Source organism: Dreissena polymorpha, chromosome 6 (assembly GCF_020536995.1).
Source record: "Dreissena polymorpha isolate Duluth1 chromosome 6, UMN_Dpol_1.0, whole genome shotgun sequence".
NCBI lineage: Eukaryota > Metazoa > Mollusca > Bivalvia > Myida > Dreissenidae > Dreissena > Dreissena polymorpha.
In genome coordinates, this window is record NC_068360.1 from 23,819,978 (window position 1) to 23,842,824 (window position 22,847).

Sequence of the window (22,847 nt, forward strand, 5' to 3'; positions counted from 1 at the left end):
GAAAACCCGAGGTATTGTCATAGCCAGCTTGTCCGCCGTCCGCGTCGTGCTAAAACCTTAACAATGGCTCTAAAATCAAAGTGCTTCCACCTACAACTTGTAAACTTAATATGTTGCTGCACCTTGATGAGTTCTACACGCCACACCCATTTTTGGGTCTCTAGGTCAAAGGTCAAGGTCACTGTTACCTCAAATATAAAACTTTAACCTAGGCTCTAAAATCAAAGTGCTTCCACCTACAACTTTGAAACTTAATATGTAGATTCACCTTGATAAGTTCTACATGCCACACACATTTTTAGGTCACTAGGTTAAAGGTCAAGGTCACTGTGACCTCTAATATAAAACTTTAACATGGGCTCTAAAATCAAATAGCTTCCACCTACATTTTTGAAACTTCATATGTAGATGCAACTTCATCAGTTCTACATGCCACACCCATTTTTGGGTCAATAGGTCAAAGGTTAAGGTCGATGTGACCTCTTATATAAAACTTTAACATAGGCTCTAAAATCAAAGTGCTTTTCTTCTGACAAGCTTTCATTTATTCAAAACTGCACCCACAACCCATCGTTGGCTCGTGCTATGCGGTGCTCTTGTTCTTTTGTACTTGTTACCTTTTATTCAATGCTAATGACAACCAGTACAAAGTTGTTGATAAATAGATGTGTATCAAGTGATCTAGCTTTTAAAGAAAAAAATCCACTCCTCTGCTTTTATAAGCAAACCTGACCCATTTAAAATCCTTTTAAAATCACATGCCATATTAAGCCATATTATTTCCATGAAACTACCATTGGTAGATGCACATGTAATTGTATGGAAGGTCAAGGAATATTGTGTGAACATTATTTTGTTTGTTTTCTCAAAATTGTGAAATTGTAATGTGTTTTAATAACAGATTTGTAAAATATAAACATATGCAAAACTGGGGAATATTTTGGTGAAACCATATTATACAGTCATTTATAAACAGTCAATTTAAATCATAGATAATATGAATTATTAATTCCAAAATTCTGCAGAATGTTACTTGTTTATATTGTTAGGTAGCTGAAGCTTAAAATCTGGTTTGTAAGCTGGGAGATTTGTCTTTAAAAAAATGTAATTAGTTTTTATGTCCCCCACTATAGTAGTGGGGGACATATTGTTTTTGCCCTGTCTGTTGGTTGGTCTGTTGGTCTGTTGGTTGGTTGGTTGGTTGGTTGGTTGGTTTGCGCCAACTTTAACATTTGCAATAACTTTTGCAATATTGAAGATAGCAACTTGATATTTGGCATGCATATGTATCTCATGGAGCTGCACATTTTGAGTGGTGAAAGGTCAAGGTCATCCTTCAAGGTCAAAGGTCAAATATATGGGTCAAAATCGCTCATTTAATGTACACTTTTGCAGTATTTCAATATTCAAGATAGCAACTTGATATTTGGCATGCATGTGTATCTCAAGGAGCTTCACATTTTGAGTGGTGAAAGGTCAAGGTCAAGGTCATCCTTCAAGGTCAGATGTCAAATATATGTGGCCAAAATCGCTCATTTTATGAGTACTTTTGCAATATTGAAGATAGCAACTTGATATTTGGCATGCATGTGTATCTCATGGAGCTGCACATTTAGAGTGGTGAAAGGTCAAGGTCAAGGTCATCCTTCAAGGTCAGAGGTCAAATATATGTGGCCCAAATTGCTTATTTTATGAATACTTCTGCAATATTGAAGATAGCAACTTGATATTTGACATGCATGTGTATCTTATGGAGCTGCACATTTTGAGTGGTGAAAGGTCAAGGTCAAGGTCATCCTTCAAGGTCAAATATATGGGTCCAAATTGCTCATGTAATGTCACTTCTGCAATATTGAAGCTAGCAATTTTATATTTGAAATGCATGTGTACCTCATGGAGCTACACATTTTGAGTGGTGAAGGGTCAAGGTCAAGGTCATCCTTCAAGGTCAAACATCATTTAGGGGTCAAGGTCATCCTTCAAGGTCAAACATCATATAGGGGGACATTGTGTTTCACAAACACATCTTGTTTTTAATTCAGGTAGTAAAGGACAAATGTTATCCAGATAGAAGGACCAATAGTCTTTCCATTCACTTTCTATTAATCTTTATAGGTTATATCAAAGTATTTTAAGTAAGATATTGTACAATAAGAAACACACAATGGAAATCACGTAAGATGAAGAATAATCAAGTCTCAACATAGAAAAACTTTTTTTATCAATTACAGAAGGAGGTTTCAATAAACTAACTGATAACATTCTGTGACTTTTTTGTTGCTATGGTAACTGCTTATATTTTCAGGAACTCTGTTCGCCTGGCCATCAGAAAGCTTACCTACGCACCAGAGGAGCCTGCGCCCCAGCCTAGCGCGGAGACGTCAAAAGATTTCATGATCAGCCCGGGAAATATCAAGCTGGAGGCGTCCTTGGACAAAGAGGTTACCATGGTTACACATAGTGATTGATTAGAGTTAAAAACAACTTAAAACAATTTGAGCAGCTGTTTATGACGGTCAGTTCTATGTAACACACCACTTTTACATGATTCAATTTTAGGGTAAAAATGTACATGGTCAAATACAATATTTTTGAATTATGACCATCTGTTTTATAATCTGTTTTTAAGCAATGATAAGTATCAATTAATGAATTATATTGTGTTTGTTCAATAATTGTATTTGTGGAGAACAAAAACTATGTTATGAAATTTAGACAAGAATACTGTCTTATGCGTGATATATTTTTTTATTGTACCATGGTCACCACATGTAGAAGTCTGAATACTATACACTGAGTCATGCAGAAGTCTGAACACTATACACTGAGTCATGCAGAAGTCTGAACACTATACACTGAGTCATGTAGAAGTCTGAACACTATACACTGAGTCATGTAGAAGTCTGAACACTATACACTGAGTCATGTAGAAGTCTGAACACTATACACTGAGTCATGTAGAAGTCTGAACACTATACACTGAGTCATGCAGAAGTCTGAACACTATACACTGAGTCATGTAGAAGTCTGAACACTATACACTGAGTCATGTGTAGAAGTCTGAACACTATACACTGAGTCATGTAGAAGTCTGAACACTATACACTGAGTCATGTAGAAGTCTGAACACTATACACTGAGTCATGTGTAGAAGTCTGAACACTATACACTGAGTCATGTAGAAGTCTGAACACTATACACTGAGTCATGTAATTTCAAAGACTGCCCCAGACTCATTATAATTAAAAATGTCAAAAGGTCAGATGCATCATGCAATTCCTTTCTAAGGTAATTCTCAATAGTCAAGTACAAATGTCCTACAGAGAAAGTGATTTGTCTTCGTCATGAAGCATTGCATGCCATGTCCTCATTTATCTGGAATAAATCTGGTATAAGAATTGAACGTGTCCGCACCTAATAATACTCAGAAAATTAGAACGTCTTTTCAGTTTTAAACCGTGTGACACGCAATTTGCCTTTCCTGCTAATTAATTAAGCAGTTAGCTGGCAATCAGTTTATGTAGCCAGAACACAGTCGGAAGCAAGGCTGATGGTTGACTGCTGATCAATAGGAGATTGGAAGTCATGTATAAGGAATGCAGGCCTGTTATGATGACCATGTTTGACATTGAGTGGCTGAAAGCAGTTTCCGCTGCCATAAAAATCTTAAAGATTATGTTTTAAAATATAAAATATAAATTGTTGCTTTGTACAATAAATGTATAATCACAGGGAATCTTCAGTTTCACCTGCAGGAGAGAAACCTTATTTAGTTTAACCTATTTATTTGAATTTGATTTCATGAAGACCCAAGGCTTATTGAGCCGCTCTCGAGTCCATTTCTTGGGTAGAACCAGTGCTTGGTGTCTGAGGGGGACATCAAAAGTAAGCTCCCACAAAACTATTACCTTCCGGTCCTTAAAGCCTAATCTTACTTCCCCATTGGTTTAATTTCAATGTCACATGGTACCTTTTTGCAACATGGGGGTGTTATATGGCATAACATCCTGTGTTAAAGTTACAATGTCTGACAGGCTGACTAATTACACAGCCTGAAATCAAAATTTAATGCAAAACAAACAACAAATATCTAACTGGAATCAAACCGTCATTGAAAAGACTTGTCAGCATATCAGCACATCTTCGTGTGATCTAGACATTTATCATTCATTGTCATTGATGGGCTTTCAATGACTGAATGAACACGATGTATAGATTTTTTATGTGTTCACTGATTCATTTCATAATGATAAATAATTGTGAAAAATGTTGGGGGACTTGCGTGTTTATGTTGTGTAAAACTTCAAAGGTGTGCAGTTTGTTATCCCCACAACAAGGGTGGGGGTGGTTACTGGAAAACTAGGAGGAACTGTCTGTCCTGCCTTTAGACATAAGCATTAAACTTCGCACACATGTTAATTCATTTGAAATAATGAAGTTTTTCATTTGCAGTTTGTACTATCCTACATTAAAATTTGTTAAAGTTGTGCCCTTTTTATAACTTACTGTATCACAATTGTTCCAACTTTTTACAGTTTAAATATGAGGTATCATGGGGGATATTAGTTACTTGTTATACAACAATATTGTATTAAATTTTTTCCTACAAAATGTGATAACATGTAGCTCATTAATTGACCATAAACATCACCTCTTTTAGAAGCCTTTTACATAATGAAAGTTGAAAGTGAATGTCTGCAGTTTATAAGATTTTGTGTGTTTCTTGGTTAATTGATTCTTATCAATATTTCTGACCCATTGATCAATACATTTGTACTGATTTGACTACTGCAGCATTCATGAAGAAAAAGAAAACGATATTAAAATCAAAATGTAAGGTAAACTTAATACTATTAAGGCGATGCTTCGTAAATCGATTGACATATTTCCCTTTAAGATCTTTGAGGTCTAGCATGCATAAGGCATATCATGGTATGTGACATTTCAGGGATTGTAAGTGGAACTGGATTATGGGTGTGTCCTTGATTGATGTTGATGAGAATGGTTGATAGCTGAAATCTGATTGACTCTTTACCCTTTAGGAACATACTTTGTTACAGTTGTAGTCCCTTAGAAAATCTAATTAAATTTAAGATCTTCTTTACTAGAATCAAGCTTTCATTTCTGTACTTAAAATACTGATGAGCAGCAAACAGCATAAAACCTGAACAGACTGTGAGTTGCTCGCAGGCTGTTCTGGTTTTATGCTGGTTGCATGTAGCCATTTTCTCTTGCATCTTATGGGGAAAGGCTTAACCCTTTGAGCGCTGGAACCGGATTTTGAAGGCCTTTGCAAACAGTTTGGATCCAGATGAGACGCCACAGAACGTGGCGTCTCATCAGGATCCAAACTGTTTGCTATTCTGATAGTGTTCTTTGAAAAAAAGTGAAGAAAATGATGATTTTAGAAATTCAGCAGACGACATTTTAGCAGATGACAAATTTCCCAGCATGCAAAGGCTTAACTGTGATATGCTATATTCTTGTTGTATAAGAAACACAAAGGTGGAGCTTCAGTACTCAAATTAAATTTGTGATGTTAAATATTCTAGATCTTAACTGGAATGTAAGGTATTCCCACCTAAAATCCGTAAATGATTGTTTGAGTTATAGCCCATGATTAGTATAAAATGAGTTGTTCATTTGATTCTGAATTCATCAGTCCTGTGCTTTTGCATTCAGTCTCAGCCAAACTTGATGGAGTTAGTCCAGCACAGTTCTTTCAATCTTCACCAAACTAAATATTAGCTGAGAATTTGAAAATGGGGTCTAATGAATGTGAATTAAGTGTCGTCCCATATAAGCATGTGCAGTCCCCACAGGCTAATCAGGGACGAAAATCCAGATCAGGCGGAAAGTGTCATTCCTGATTAGCCTGTATAGACTGGGATAACACTTAACCCTTTAAGCGCTGGAACCGAATTTTAAAGGCCTTTGCAAACAGTTTGGATCCAGATGAGACGCCACAGAACGTGGTGTCTCATCAGGATCCAAACTGTTTGCTATTGTGATAGTATTCTTTAAAAAAAAATCGAAGAAAATGTTAATTTTAGACATTCAGCAGACGACATTTTAGCAGAAGACAAATTTCCCAGCATGCAAAGGGTTAACGCACATATGCATTAAACCCTGTTTTTGCTAGAGAGACTCGTGTATTTATTCCAATGGTTTTCATTCAGTTGATTGGAATGTTTTCCTAGAGAGACTCGTGTATTTATTCCAATGGTTTTCATTCAGTTGATGGGAATGTTTTCCTAGAGAGACTCGTGTGTTTATTCCAATGGTTTTCATTCAGTTGATGGGAATGTTTTCCTAGAGAGACTCGTGTATTTATTCCAATGGTTTTCATTCAGTTGATGGGAATGTTTTCCTAGAGAGACTCGTGTGTTTATTCCAATGGTTTTCATTCAGTTGATGGGAATGTTTTCCTAGAGAGACTCGTGTATTTATTCCAATGGTTTTCATTCAGTTGATGGGAATGTTTTCCTAGAGAGACTCGTGTATTTATTCCAATGGTTTTCATTCAGTTGATGGGAATGTTTTCCTAGAGAGACTCGTGTATTTATTCCAATGGTTTTCATTCAGTTGATGGGAATGTTTTCCTAGAGAGACTCGTGTGTTTATTCCAATGGTTTTCATTCAGTTGATGGGAATGTTTTCCTAGAGAGACTCGTGTGTTTATTCCAATGGTTTTCATTCAGTTGATGGGAATGTTTTCCTAGAGAGACTCGTGTATTTATTCCAATGGTTTTCATTCAGTTGATGGGAATGTTTTCCTAGAGAGACTCGTGTGTTTATTCCAATGGTTTTCATTCAGTTGATGGGAATGTTTTCCTAGAGAGACTCGTGTGTTTATTCCAATGGTTTTCATTCAGTTGATGGGAATGTTTTCCTAGAGAGACTCGTGTGTTTATTCCAATGGTTTTCATTCAGTTGATGGGAATGTTTTCCTAGAGAGACTCGTGTATTTATTCCAATGGTTTTCATTCAGTTGATGGGAATGTTTTCCTAGAGAGACTCGTGTGTTTATTCCAATGGTTTTCATTCAGTTGATGGGAATGTTTACTATTTGATGTCAAAGCTGATTATGACTATCAACCAAAATGTATTGGAAATTATATTTGGAATAATTTGTTCAATCAAAGAATTACATTTTTGGTTGCTAGAACTTGAACATTGATTTTTGCATGCAATTTAAAGTTTAAAAACCACATTGGTTTAGGTTTTAGATCTGTTGAAATGCAGTGTGAATATGTTGGAAAATAGAAGATCTGCCTGCAGAGAAAATAGATATGTCACCAGGGAAATGTGCCTATTGTAAAACAGTTAAATTATTGTGATTTAATTCAAAATGCATGTTACCCTATGGATCACAAATTGTTCCATGTAAAAAGTATAACATGAAGTAAACAGGTAAATGTGGCAAATAGAGGATGTTAAAATTTGAAAAATAAAAAATGTGGATGAATGTTCTGTATCAAAACTATCAGCAGGCACATTTTATGGTCTCATTTGTATGAAAATTATCGTTGGCGTCTCATGTTTGAACATTGTCGCTGCTGCTATTGATGATGGTGATGATTTATCAAAGTGACAATAATAATGGTGCATGTTGCAAACATAACATAGATGTTTTCTTTTTTCAGAAATACTACCATGGCGAAAGTATAGCCGTGAATGTGCTAGTTGATAACAATACATCAAAGACAGTGAAGAAAGTAAAGCTATCAGGTAAATGTATGCCATAAACAGATCTGGACAATATTTGTATACATATTGATGCGAAACATTATTTGTAAACAATTCTCATATGTTTAAAAAAAAAAAAATTAATTGGAGACATCTGTGTCAGTGCCGTTTTGTAGTTGTTTATTTAAAAGAATACTTTTCACTAAATAAAAATCTGATTGTGTGACAAAAAGTCTCTGAAGAACCTTCAAACATTTTCCATTTGTTGTAACAGTGATTTAAAAGTTAGTAGAAATTATTGTGAATAAAGTATAAGTCTGAAAAAAAGACTAGTTTATAAAACACATACAGACTTGAAGCAAGAGTCCATGGATTAACTCAATTAATTGAATATTGACCCTCAGTCCATCAGGTGCAAAAGATAAATTTGCACGAGACGAATATTTCGGAGCTTGAAGTGTGCTCATTAGAGACAACGTAAGAAACAATTAATTCCTGTGCTCGTTGCCGAAGAGGAGTAGTTAGGTTTCAACAGTTCTCTATTGCTAAACAAATTAAGGGGGATTTTTCTAGCTTAAGAAGTTTACAATCAAGCCATCTACCATAGAAATTGTTTCAGTGTATGAACACTAACAAGACATTGCTGTCCAATTACTAACACTTGGACATTGTATTAATAAGCATCTTATGACAAATATATCTCATGATGCTTTTTGCGAGATGCATAACTTCTTCATTTGAGCATCTATGATTACTGTAGTTCTGTTCAATTCTTGGTATCTTTATCATCATCTTTGTTCATCATTTTAGGAACTTATTTTTCAGAAACATGAATTTTTAGGCTACACAAATTCATCCATATATTTGACTTTATGATAAGATTTTTGATAGGCGTGGGCTTTTTCTCAATCTCAATATTTTATACAAAAGGGGCCTGTAGACCAATTAGAATGCTTGTAACATCTGAACATTTGATTCCCATTGGTTTAATATTAAAAATTCATACTAAGATATAAAATTGATGAAAAAAAGGTATTCATGTGGTCATCTGCTGAATGAAACATTCTACATTATCTTATGTCCATTGGTTAAATAAAGATTCATGTGTCTGTATTTTTAGCTCGGCTGTTTTGGGAGAAAACCTGAGGTATTGTCATAGCCAGCTCGTTTGTCGTTCGCGTCGTGCTAAAACCTTAATATTGGCTCTAAAATCATATTGCTTCAACCTACAAACACTTCATATGTAGCTGCACCTTGGGAAGTTCTACACGCCACACCCATGTTTGGGTCACTAGGTCAAAGGTCAAATTGTCACTGTGACTTCTAAAAATAAAATAAAAATTAAAGCTGCACCCGCAGCCAAGCGTTGGCACCCGCTATGCGGTGCTCTTGTTTTATAGTGAATGTAAATTGGACTGTTGTATCTGTGAATGAAATGTTCTGTATATACAACAGTTTCCCTTCAATCTAAAAAAAGTGCTTCAGTGTTTTTGCTTAAAAAATATTTTTTTTCAATCAAACCTTTTTCAAAAGCTTTATAAGATCACTAAAGACCAATAGAAGCAAAATAGTTATTGCAGCATGTACTATACAAAAACCTCAAGAGACTTCAAGGATCTATAGATCCTTGAAGTCTCTTGAGGTTTTTGTATAGTGAAGGAACATGCCAGTGCAACTAATTGATAAATGACAATCCTGTTTCTATTAAAGATAAACTAAAAATTCAATAGTTCCATGCACAGCCCTCAAAATAGACTTGGTATTACTTCCTTTAGTGACACAGTAACACAAGTTTGTGTTTTGTAATGTTCATAAGCTTCTCAGGTTCAAAAGTCTGATTTGACGTCAGTGATATCGACTAATTTAGATGAAATTCTCAAATAGTTCATTTGGGACTGTATAATCTTCTCATAACTCGGCTTCAGTTCTCTAGTTTCAAAAAAAGATCTTTTTCTCTCAATATATCTCACTGATGACGTATCAATGGCAAAACATGGTTTTAATTATAGTTCAGTTTAAGGCAGATATGTGGGGTATATAATTTGGATATTAGGGGCATGGATGTTGGGCATCACATTACTGTTGAAACAATAGAAACTCCTCTTCCAAACATAGCAGTTAGTTGATATTAGACAAATGTATGGCAATCGATTGTAAAAGAATATTATGTTAACCGGTATGTTATAGTTGTATTTGCAGCACAGAAATATAGTATGACGCCTGCACATTTTGACAGCTAATATGATCCATGTTGTTTATTATATCATACATGTAAACGATATATATGATATTTGGTTAACCCTTTGCATGCTGGGAAATTTGTCGTCTGCTAAAATGTTGTCTGCTGAATTTCTAAAATTAGCATTTTCTTTGATTTTTTTTCAAAGAATATTGTCAGAATAGCAAACAGTTTGGATCCTGTGGCGTCTCGTCTGGATCCAAACTGTTTTCAAAGGCCTTCAAAATTCGGTTCCCGCACTGAAAGGGTTAAGTTGGTAGTTATTTAAGTGTGTACATATTTCCCATTTAAGCTCATTCAATACATTGTTGTAGTAATTATTGTTAGTATTATTACTACTGCTATTATTATTATTATTATATGATTATCGTTATAATTGTTTTATTTTATTATTATTTTTATCTTTTAAAAATTACATTCCAAACAGTATTCGAAAGTATCCATTACTTGAAGGTATAATTCAGAAATATTTTGCTACATTTATAACCCTAATTTATCACAAGTGCACTCAGTATTTAGGGAAAGATCTAGAGAACAGTGCTTGAACATGCTCTTTTTTTTCCCCTCCGAACTCGTCTATGCAAAACGTTAGAACATTTTATAAATGTATTATAATTTAGCAAATTTTCCATGAAAAAGGAAAAAAAAGGTTTAAAACCTGAAATGCAAGACAGGTTATTTAAAGGGAGAGCTGTCTAAGCCTTCAAATATGGGGAAAAAATAGCATTTGAAAACCAAATTTTGTGATAATATTTGCCCGAAGTAACTTATAGGGGAATGAAATTTCCATGTGTAAGTTTCATTTTCGGGGATCATTGCATGCATTTAAAGAAAATGTATTAAGGGATGTAGTATTTATTTGGTAACAGCTAAAGAATTCAAACAAATCTCTATAAGTGATTGTCTAAGAAATCATCAAATTTGTTAGGCTTTATAGTTTGCCCCATTTTAGCAGCATTCTGAACCCTTTCAGATAGTAGATCTTTCCCTACAGTACTTTGTTTGATTATTGAAACCACATGAGTGTTATATTGTTCTACTGTAACCAACCTGCAATGTATTTCTATCCCCCTCACAGTGAGACAGTTTGCCGATATTTGTTTGTTTTCGACTGCCCAGTACAAATGCACAGTAGCAGATTTAGAAAGCGAGTAAGTTTATTTTTATTTTTATGATATAAATATTACTATAGTGGACCACAGTGTTATGTGTTGTTGAAATAACATGCAAGTTATCACGTTTATGTCTTAAGTCATGTTTACAAAGCTGCCCATTTTCCTCTACTTTTTAGCTCGACTATTATATATGAAATATATATATAGTGGAGCTATCCTACTCACCCCGGCTTCGGCGTTTCCGTGCCGTTCCGTTAGCGTGCAAATGTTAAAGTTTGCGTACTACCCCAATTATTTTCATTGTCCCTTGACATATTGCTGTCATATTTTGCATACTTGTTTACCAACATGACCCCAACCTATAAACAAGAGCAGACAACTCTATCAAGCATTTTGTCATAATTATGGCCCCTTTTCCAGTTAGAATATGCAGCAAATGTTAAAGTTTTCGTACTACCCCATTTATTTTCATTGTCCCTTGACATATTGCTTTCATATTTTGCATACTTGTTTACCAACATCACCCCAACCTATAAATAAGAGCAGACAACTCTATCAAGCATTTTGTCATATTGCCATAACTTCTTTATTTATGATCACATTTTATTATTACTTTGACAAAACAACACTTACCTGAATACCACAATGGATTCCACCCAAACAATAGCCCACGCCCCTACCCAGAATCCCTCCCCCCCCCCCCAACCTCCCCCCCATTTTTTTTTAAACATCATCTAACAAATTACCACACCCCACATTATACCCCCATTTCACCCCTCCCCACCCCTACCCCCCCCCCAATTTTTTTTTTAAACATCTAATAAATTACCCCACCCCACATTATAACCCCCCACTCAGCCCCCCCCCCCCCCCCCCCCCTCAAAAAAAAAAAATTAATTTTTTCCTTTATTATTTTTGAAAGATCGTCTAATAAATGACCACACCCCACATTATACCCCCTCTCAACCCCCCCCCCCCCCCCCCCCCCCAATTTTTTTTTTTTTTTTTCCTTTTTTTATTTTTGAAAGATCGTCTAATAAATTATTGCATATGAACAATTTCCCCATGATGGCTTATGTTATACTGTCAAGCACTCGAATAGTCGAGCGCGCTGTCCTCTGACAGCTCTTGTTTCTTACCTACTTGTGTGGGTGTTTGCATCCGAGCTTGTTAAAACTATAACTGTGTCATTAATTGTGAAATTGTAAAATCAATTGCCACAAATGTTCACCATCATGAGACGACGTGTCGCGTGTAGCACCAGGGTCCCTACCTCAAAGGTCAAGGTCAATGTAAGTCAAATTTCCATCCTTTATACAATTAAGATGTTTGAAACTTATTTTGTAAACACATTTTGGAATAAATAAAAATGTTTAAACCAAAAGTCAAATTTGGCCATAAACAGCTTTTCAGTATTGTAACTTTTGCATGCTGCATGCAATTTAAAAATAAGTTAACTCAAATGTCTACTAAGAGAGGTCATGTCACGTGTTAATATGTCTCCCTACCTCAAATGTCAAGGTCAATCTTAAAGAATACAATTTTGATTTGGTCATAACACTGCTCACCACAAACTTTCACCATCATGAGTCAACATGTTGCATGGAACACTGGTCACAGTATGTCAAAGGTCAATGTTACACTCAGAGATCAAAGGTCAAATCTGGCAATAAAACAGATTTTTCTGACTGTAATTTTTTTATTCATCATGCAATTTTATAATGACTTACTACAAATGACCACCATGAAGGTGCAGCATGTCCCGTTTAACACCCTTCTCCCTGCCTCAAAATACAAGGTTTCACTTAGAGGTGACAAGTCACTTTAGGCCATAAACCAGCTTGTCTGGACCCTTTGTCACTCTTAATGCTATTTACCGTAAATCCACGAATATAATACGCCCTCGTGCATAATACATGTACGCACCCCCGAGTTTGGTCAAAATTTATTGGTAAAAATTGAAAATCCGAGTAAAATACGCACTAAAAAAATCAGTGTCCGAAATCGGCCATATCTGAAAATATGTGTCAATATATTTTTGTGTTATGAAAATAGCAAATCAATTTGGTGTTGTCAACTATCTGTTTCACAGTAATACCCCGGTATATTGATCGGGATTTGTTATAGTAATGTTGTTATGACAGTTGCATAATAAATATCTCTGTCTATTGTTTATATTACCATTGATTGTTACTGATAACACACTGGCCCTTTGCTGACATCAGGGTCAAGCAGTATCAATAACAAAAGAAAGAAGCAGAGACGCTGTTTTTTGTTTTCACATTTAATTCAATTTGACAATATTCGGGACGAAAATGATTAAAATAATAATAAAGTTATAAAAAGACAAAATGGTTACTTCCGTTTTTATAGTTGTCTAGATGAATTACTTTTCTGAAGTTTTACAAACTCGATACTTTAATATAACTTAAAATACAATTAAACCGCTCGTGTTTTTCATGATCTCTTAAATTAAAATACGCTGCCGTCATTAAGGCTAGTTTGGGAGTAAAAAACAAATTAATTTATTGTCACCTTTTAATTTAATTCGGCAATCGGCAGACAGGTGTAACACCGGTAGACTCTATTAGCATCATAAAACTAATTATTTAATTACCACTCTTTACTTCAGATATGGTAAATATGCGGTAGAAAGATAAATAGTGGTCAGCCAAGAAATATTTATTTAAGGGTATTGTCAGTTGTTGTTTTTCATTTGCTAATCTCTTTATACGACTTAGCGTCCAGTCGCTATTTTGTAGACAGACGACGATATTAACTGTGTATTCAAAGTATACAGTGTCTGCGCATGAATGACCCAATATTATCTGATAGCTCCTCCCGTTCTCATTTCATGTGTAAGCGAGCTCAATGTTGATTGGCCAGCTTCCAGGCGCACTTCAATAACAATAAGGTCAAGCGATGTCTCATAATCGGGTACAGACCGGGTTTCGTTTACCATACATGCCATAATTTTTCAGACCAATTCCGGGACATTGAGTTAAATTGTCCGGGACTTTTGCCGATTTTCCGGGACATGTATAAAATGTAGCGATATTTATAAACATATGCATTTTTGGTACGTTTTTTTTTGTTTTGCAGCGTTAATTGCAAAAGTTCGAAAGCCTATCCCAAATACACTTGATCTATTAACGTCAAATTAAACATTACTACTTCTGTTACTAGATACAAGCTACGTGTTTTCAGTGTAAACGTTCTAAACATAGTTGGTGACGTCACTGCGTTATTGTTATTAAGACCAGTGTGTAACGCGTAGTTGTTGATACGCCTTTATTCATTTATAACATTTATATAATAAAAAATACAATACAGTACCGTTAGATCGTCAACTCAAATCAATTCACAATACATACAACCAATCACAATAAAACAAATACAACAAGACATTATTATTTTTAACGTTATGTACAGGGGGTTTAGAACAAGACAATAATAAACCTATTGAGGATGACGTTTTTATATGCTTACTTTTTTACTCAACTTCTTTGTCAGTTAAACGTGCGACCATAAATTACTTTTCATTTTTTACTCAGCGATGTTGGACTTCAGATGTGTGAACAACTATCCTTTGCCCTTATGCAGCGGGAAATAATGACGTAGTAGATTAAAGTCAATTAACAACCACATTTAACAATGCCGCCTTTTCGGTTTGACCGTGAACGTGAGACAATCGATATGATAACAGGACCCCTGTTAATTGATCGATTTTGACACGTAGCGTAGTCTGCCTATTCGGGTAGGCATTGTCATGGAGACGCTGCAGATATACACAGATTCGAGGTGCAGTTAAGCCTAAGATAAGGTACATGTATGTATGGATTTTGTAAATTCCGGGACATTTGACAGATTTCCGGGACAGCGGGACACGTTCTTCATTTCCGGGACTGTCCCCGACAATCCGGGACGTATGGCATGTATGCGTTTACTGTTCGAATTGCGAAAACTTTCATTAAAACAAAGAGACAAATATAGAAAACCAGTCCGATATTAATGGCGGATGTTTTCTATGAAATTTTACTAGATTTTTCGCATTTTCACAAATAAGATTTTTATTGAGCCAAATTCTCAATATTTTCGCAAATGACGAACGACAACGCGAGCCCTGTTGCACCCCTTTGATGTAATGGTGTAGTTCAAAATGGCTGCAGCGAAGCAAATTACAGCGATTAAGTTGAAAATTTGCACAGGAAAAATTGTGTTCTGCTCTAAACTCTTATATTATATGCACCCCCTACTTGAAGAAAAAATCGGCAGGTAAAAAAGTGCGTATTATATTCGTAGATGTACGGTACCTTGATGAAACAGCATGTTGCCTTACTGGTCTCCATATCTAAAAAAATACGGTCACACTAATATGTCTGAGGTCACATATTGTGGTTAAACAGCTTGTTACTTTTTTATTTAATTTGTAATTTTAAACAAATGCTACCACTAATGTTGGCCATGATAAGACCATGTGTCATGTTTACCTACGTCTCCCTATGTCAAAGGTCAATTTCAAACTTAAGGAAAATTACTTTAAATTTGACCATAAACCAGCTAGTCTGGACTGTTACTTTGTATTCATCATGCACTTCTAAATAACTTTCCACAAATGTCAACCATGAAGACCATGTGTCATGTGTAGAATCTGTCTCCCCACCATGAAGGTCAAGGTCACATATGAAGGTCAAAGTTTAAATTTTACCATAAAATAGATGTCCATCAAAACATCATTCATCATTCAATACAGTATGTGAATCACATGGCAAAGGTCTGTCACTCATTATTCAAAGGGCAAGTTCAAAGGGCAAACATATCCATGGTTCAGCTTGTAAAATAATTAAAAGTATTATTGACAATGGGTTCATCAAGTTGCTGACAGGCGTCCAGTATAAACTATATATTTATCTAAGGCAATTGCAAGTCATAAAGTAAGTGTTTAATGTGTTGAAGATTTTGGTCTTCACTTTTAGTAAAAATTGTTATAATTGATACAATATGCAACCAAATTGCCACTATGGTGTGGGTGGCATTCCCGGTCAATATATTGAATATATTAACAACAATCAAGTATGAAACAATATCACACATAATATGTTCAATCTCTTTTTTAAATGTTTTTAACCAGGTTTTCCGAAGGAAAAAACTGGTTATTAGATTGGCGAATGCGGGCGGGCTGGCTGGCTGGCGGGCTGGCTGGTGGGCTGGCGGGCTGGCGGAACAAGCTTGTCCGGGCCATAACTATGTCGTTCATTGTCAGATTTTAAAATCATTTGGCACATTTGTTCACCATCATTGGACGGTGTGTCGCGCGAAATAATTACGTCTATATCTCCAAGGTCAAGGTCACACTTTGAGTTCAAAGGTCAAAATTGGCCATAAATGAGCTTGTCCGAGCCATAACTATGTCGTTCATTTTCAGATTTTAAAATCATTTGGCACATTTGTTCACCATCATTGGACGGTGTGTCGGGCGAAATAATTACTCGATATCTCCAAGGTCAAGGTCACACTTTGAGTTCAAAGGTAAAAAATAGCCATAAATGAGCTTGTCTGGGCTATAACTATGTCATTCATTATGATATTTTAAAATCATTTGGCACATTTGTTCACCATCATGGGACGGTGTGTTGCACAAAAGAATCACGTCAATATCTCCAATGTCAAGGTCGCCACGACTAAAAATAGATTTATTTTAAAACAAACTTACAAAGGGTGTTAATTTTGTTTGTTCATTTAAAAAGTTCAGTTTGAGTTGTCTCCCTTTATCAGATTTTTTTTCACAATGAAAAACCTGGTTTTGTGACAATTTTGTCCCTTGTTTTTAGATGTAACATAGAATTTTCCCCTAAACATTCAAGTAAATAAGAAAATACTATAATAAAATTGAAATGGGCAGCTTTCAAAATGCATTCTTTCTTTGAATTATTGTTTATATTGAATTGTTAACATCTACAACTGTCATGATTGTGAAGAAACACGAGACGTTCATATTTAATGGTTGATCAATATTATATACTTTCATAACATTAAATAATATAATTGTATTTGTACTAAGATCAGCCTAAATTATATTCAAATTTACATTAATTTAAGCCAACAGATTACAAAGTTTAAACTATTTTTCTATGTTGATTACTCTGTGTGTTTTCTTGTGTTAAATGTATCTGTAAACTAAAGGCCAGGATTCAGGTACGTAATTCCTACTGCATCAAAAAGCCAAATGTTTCCACAAATTTTAATATAAATCTTGCATCAGTTATAATTCAAAATTAACTTACACTGGAAAACACAAGTTGTTTTGGCATGCTGAAAAAAATCATTATACGATACAAATCTTTGACTGTGTCTTTAATTGTGTTGTGGAGCCTCAGCAGACACTTATTTAATTGTACTAGCTACAGAACTTCCTATTCCATTGATTTTAACATTTTAACTAGGTTTTCAGGCAAGTTTTCTCAATAATTGTTATTTAAAACAATCTGGGACATTAATTTTGTTAAGTAGCTTCATTAGACAATTCTTAACTGCCTAAAGTTTCTTCTAGATAACTCAAGGTTACCCATTATGATACAAGATTTGTCTGTTTGAATCCACATGCATGTATATAAACAAAAATAGTCAATTATTGAAAATTTCTTTCGGAATATTAGTTGATTTTGCACAAATGTTTGTATTGATATATGTATTGACTATTGAGGTATTGTAAGGAGACAATTTAGTGTAAGTTATGCTATGTAAAACTAAAGCAAATTCAAAATTAAAATACGAAATGTAAACCACACTGTTGGAAAAAAGGTTTGCTAACTCTGTGATGATATCAACTATTTTCACAAGATATAATGTCAAATGAGAGTAATTTTAATACCGTTTTCCCCTGTTATTTGTCATGGATGTTTGCTCGGGTTTTCAATTATTTCCTGTTTCTGATACAGAGAGGGTTTCCCCATTCAGCCTAGTCAGACCGGATTTTGCAAAGTATTTCACCTTACCCCGCTGTTGTCCAACAACCGGGACAAGCGGGGCCTGGCCCTTGACGGGAAACTGAAGCATGAAGATACCAACCTGGCATCTTCAACGATGTAAGTGGCCTGGGGCCTTATAAATAATTCTTCTTAGGAAAATCTTAAGTAACATGGCAAGGGCCCCCGTTTTCTTGAAGCACCTTAAGGTGGACCCTAAATATGTCCCAGGCTTTGGAAAAATGGGGCTAAATGCTCGGCTAAAAGTGTCGTCCCAAATTAGCCTGTGCAGTACACAAAGGCTAATCAGGAAGATGCTATCTGCTTAATTTGGATTTCCATGAAAGTGGAAAGTGTCCTCCCTGATTGTGGACTGCACTGGCTAATCCGGGACGGCACGTGTTGAACATGCATGAAGCCCATTTTCCCAGAGAGTGGCCCATATTTAAAGCCCAACTCTCCAAATATATGAAAAAAGAAGAAGAAATTGCATAAATTGTTTCAAATGATTGACATAAATACCCACTCATACAATTTGGGAGAAAATTAACAAATATATCATGAACTACATAAGTGGCAGGGACCTGTAGCAAAGTAGCTTATTTAGAATATCTAAACCTGATTTGTTACATATGTGAGTGGGTTCGGTCTTCATAGATAGATCTTTTAAAATTTTAAGATATAAATTTAGTTAGAATGTAATGTCAATACATGGACAACTATGAACAGGATGCTTATCAATAACGCTCATTTAGAAAAGTGAAGTTTATTGAAGTTAATGTAAGGTCAAAATATTTATTATATGCCTATATATCATCAACAACACTGTTTGGATAGAAATAATTAATAAAATGTTTTTCCACCACCATAAGTAGAATATGCTTATATGTATATAAAGTAATAGTAGATTAAAATTCCTCCAGGTAGCACATTCCAGCCTAGCAGTTTGACGATTGTGTGGTTTATTAATGAAATAATTTCTACGGCCTCTGATTCTAGTAGGGAAGTTGTCAGTTAATGGCGCAAGAGTGTGTACTCGATACTAGTTACCCAAATACCCAGAAACAGACTGAGGAGGGTAACTGCCAGCCATGATATGAGTTGTGTTCTGAGAAAACTGGACATAATGCATGTGCGTCAAGTGGCATCCCAGATTAGCCTGTGCAGTCTGCACAGGCTAATCAGAGACCACACTTTCCGCTTTTATGACATTTTTTGTTTAGATTAAGTCTCTTCTTAGCAAAAATCAAATTTAGGCGGAAAAGTGTCATCTCTGAATCTGGGACGACACTTTACGCACATGCATTATGCCCAGTTTTCTCAGAACACGACTCATATAACCTAAATACTATTGAATAAAACGAACAATCCAAATAAATAAACAAAGAACATTTTATTACACATTCATTTATCTGTATATCCACCTCATAAAAATGTTACAAATGTCTTTTAAATGATAGTTGTTTCTGGATATTTTCAGCGTACAGGACAATGTGCCCAAGGAGAACCTTGGTATTGTGGTCTCCTACAAGGTCAAGGTCAGACTGATACTTGGCTTTGGGTCAGGGTAAGTCAACCCTTCCCCCATGAGAAATAGCTAAGTGGAAATAGCTTTTGCAACCAGCATAAAACCAGAACAGCCTTCCAGTAACTGTTTGCTGTTCATCAGTAACTAAGGGTTGGAAATGAAGCCTTTAAAACTTGAATTTAGTAAGGAAGGTATTTAATTAATCTTTTCAGTGCGGGAACCGAGTGTTGAAGGCCTTTGCAAACAGTTTGGATCCAGATGAGACGCCACAGAACCTGGCGTCCCATCAGAATCCAAACTGTTTGCTATTCTGATAGTATTCTTTGAAAAAAAAATCGAAGAAAATGCTAATTTTAGCAATTCAGCAGACGACATTAAAGCAGAAGACAAATTTCCCAACATGCAAAGGGTTAAATGTAACTTTCTAAGGCACCACAAATGCATCAAACTACATATCTAAGTGGTTAAGGGTCAAAGTGATAGCATTTGAAAGTTGTTAACAATCTTTACCAATATATGCATTTCAGGAATAAGCTAGATTTTGTAGAACTCCACAAATCTGCTGGTGCAAACAAAGCTGACCTGTTTCTATTCCTTTCAAACACGCATGCCATGTCAACCCTTATTATTTAATTTTAAATGAAATTACCATTGGTGGATAACAAAGGCCAGTTTTGTTTGGGCCTATGGATATATTGTTTTTTCCAAAGTCTACTGCAATCTGGGATAAGTCAATTGTACTGTCAAACAAGCTTATTTACATTTTGTCAATAAAATGAATATGAATAGCAACTTTCTTCAAAAGCATTAAAACATTATTTTTGTATCACATTTGATTTAGATAAAGCTGAAAAGTTAAAATTTATAATTATTTCATTTACATTAATTATTGCATCGCCAAATTGTTGTTGTTGAAGTTTTAATTAACTGTATACAGGGAATGTAGTGTTTTAATGTTGATGTCCGCACAGGCTAATCAGGGACGACACTTTCCGCTTTTATGACATTTTTCTTTAAATGAAGTATCTTCTTAGCAAAAATCCAATTAAGGCGGAGAGTGTCGTCCCTGATTAGCCTGTGCGGACTGTACAGGCTAATCTGGGACAACACTTTATGCACATGCATTATGCCAAGTTTTCTCAGAACACAACTCATTTCGCTCAAGAATAATAGGAGCAAGGGGGAGGCATGGCCTTGTGAAAAAAAGAATGATCATAGAAGATCCTAATTCTTTTCATAAATGTGTTGGCCATTTTCCTACCACAGGGACCTGGCGTTAGAGCTGCCGTTCACCTTGACCCACCCCAAGCCCCCTGAGAGCCCACCCCCTTCAAGGTCACTGAGCATTAGCAAGCCATCGGCAGAGGGCAACGAACAGCCCGTGGACACAAACTTGATACAGCTTGATACAAAGTAAGTAAACTGGGTACAGCAGAATACAAAGTAAGTATACAGGGTAGAGCTTGAACATTTCAAAGTGGACTGAGTACAGTTGGGAACTAGGTTATGAAACTGATACAGCTGGATACTAGGTAAGTAATCTGATACAGGTGGATACAAAGTAAGCTTGATGCTAGGTAAGTAAACTTATACAGGGGGATACAAAGTAAGCTGGATACTAGGTTAGTTAACTGAAACAAATGGATACAAAGTAAACTGGATACTAGGTAATTAAACTTATAAAGGCGGATACAAAGTAAACTGATACAGGTGGATGCAAAGTAAGCTGGATACTAGGTTAGTAAACTTATACAGGGGGATACAAAGTAAACTTATAAAGGTGGATACAAAGCAAGCTGGATACTAGGTTAGTAAACTTATACAGGGGGATACAAAGTAAGCTTGATGCTAGGTAAGTAAACAGGTGGATACAAAGTAAGCTGGATACTAGGTTAGTACGTTTGTACTGCTTGATGCAAATGATGGCATCGTGATGCAAATGCATATTATTTAAGTTTTTCTTTGAGCCCTTTCAACATGGTTATGTTAAGTTTGTTAACAAAATGGTAACCAAGTTTATCCATTACTGCCATTGGATACAGGTTCTTTGTGTGTCTTACGAATGTCTGTAATTATGATTTTTTCTCCATATACAAACACACTGGGGAAGGTATTTTATGTCCTGTTTATAACCAAGGTAAACCATATTCAATATACAAGATGATTCATATGCAATGTATATGCTGTATATAATGCTTAGAATTATTATATGTATACATATTTTATGTTGTGGCTTATACAATAACACTGCAATTGGAGGATGCAAACAAAAATGTATGCTCCTAATTATTTGTTGGTTTTGTTGGATTTTTGCCGTTTTCAACAATATTTCAGTCATTATATTGGCGCACTTTTCCTGGGTTTACCAGTACTTATTACACATTCATATGCAAGTAATTGAATGCTGCCCTTATTTAATGACTTAAAGAGGGAGATTGACCATACAAGGGATTTAATGACCAATCATAACACAACATGTGTCACCAAGCTTGGAATCAAACTTGTGATCCTTTGTAGACTATTGCTCTACCAACTGAGCTAGTCTGCATGACTTTCCATATATATTTACCAATTATATTCCAATGTGGCCAAGCTTGGAATCAAACTTGCGATCCTCTGACTTTTAGACCATCGCTTTACCAACTGAGCTAGCCTGCACGACTTCCATATTATCTACCAATTATATACCAATGTGGCCAAGCTTGGAATCAAACTTGCGATCCTTTAATTTGTAGACCATCGCTTAACCAACTGAGCTAGACTGCAAGACTTTCCATATTATTTAACAAATATATACCAATGTTCCTCGCAAATTGTTCAATTGAAATTGAAAAACATGTTTCCTATACAATCGTCACAGTTGACTTGCAGAATAAAATTGGTTCACCTATTGTAATTGACCAGTCGCCAGCTGTCAATCAAACTCACGAAATAATCAATCAGATTTCGTTTATTGCGGCCACATGGTCCGACAAACAAAGAATGTCGGAGTAATGGATAAAGCGTTTTATGAAAACACAACTTAGTGGGCGGAGCGATCTCGTATTTGGCGACTGGTCAATTGTTAGAACCATGTTTACATTTTCCCTCATAAGAAGCAAAGTGAAAATGGCTTTTGCAACCTGCATAAAACCAGAACACACTGCGAGTAACTCGCAGTCTGTTCAAGTTTTATGCTGTTTGCTGCTCATCAGTAACTAAGAGTTGGAAATGAAGCCTTTAAAACTTAAATTTAGTAAGAAAGGTCTTTAATTAAACTTAACTTTTTATGGGACTACAAATGCTTCGAAATACATATCTAAGTGGTAAAG

The 22,847-nt window shown here is 35.4% G+C and overlaps 1 protein-coding gene across 4 annotated transcripts in view; it reads left to right on the forward strand.

The window, feature by feature from the left end:
• LOC127833531 (beta-arrestin-1-like) overlaps positions 1-22,847 on the forward strand; it is a 99,046-nt gene that overhangs the window by 71,766 nt on the left and 4,433 nt on the right. For all 4 annotated transcript variants that reach the window (XM_052358832.1, XM_052358831.1, XM_052358830.1 and 1 more), the window contains 6 exons: positions 2,306-2,441; positions 7,647-7,731; positions 11,007-11,079; positions 17,982-18,128; positions 19,489-19,575; positions 20,803-20,949. In XM_052358832.1, the coding sequence (XP_052214792.1) occupies positions 2,306-2,441; positions 7,647-7,731; positions 11,007-11,079; positions 17,982-18,128; positions 19,489-19,575; positions 20,803-20,949 (675 nt within the window). The remainder of the gene's footprint in view (positions 1-2,305; positions 2,442-7,646; positions 7,732-11,006; positions 11,080-17,981; positions 18,129-19,488; positions 19,576-20,802; positions 20,950-22,847) is intronic.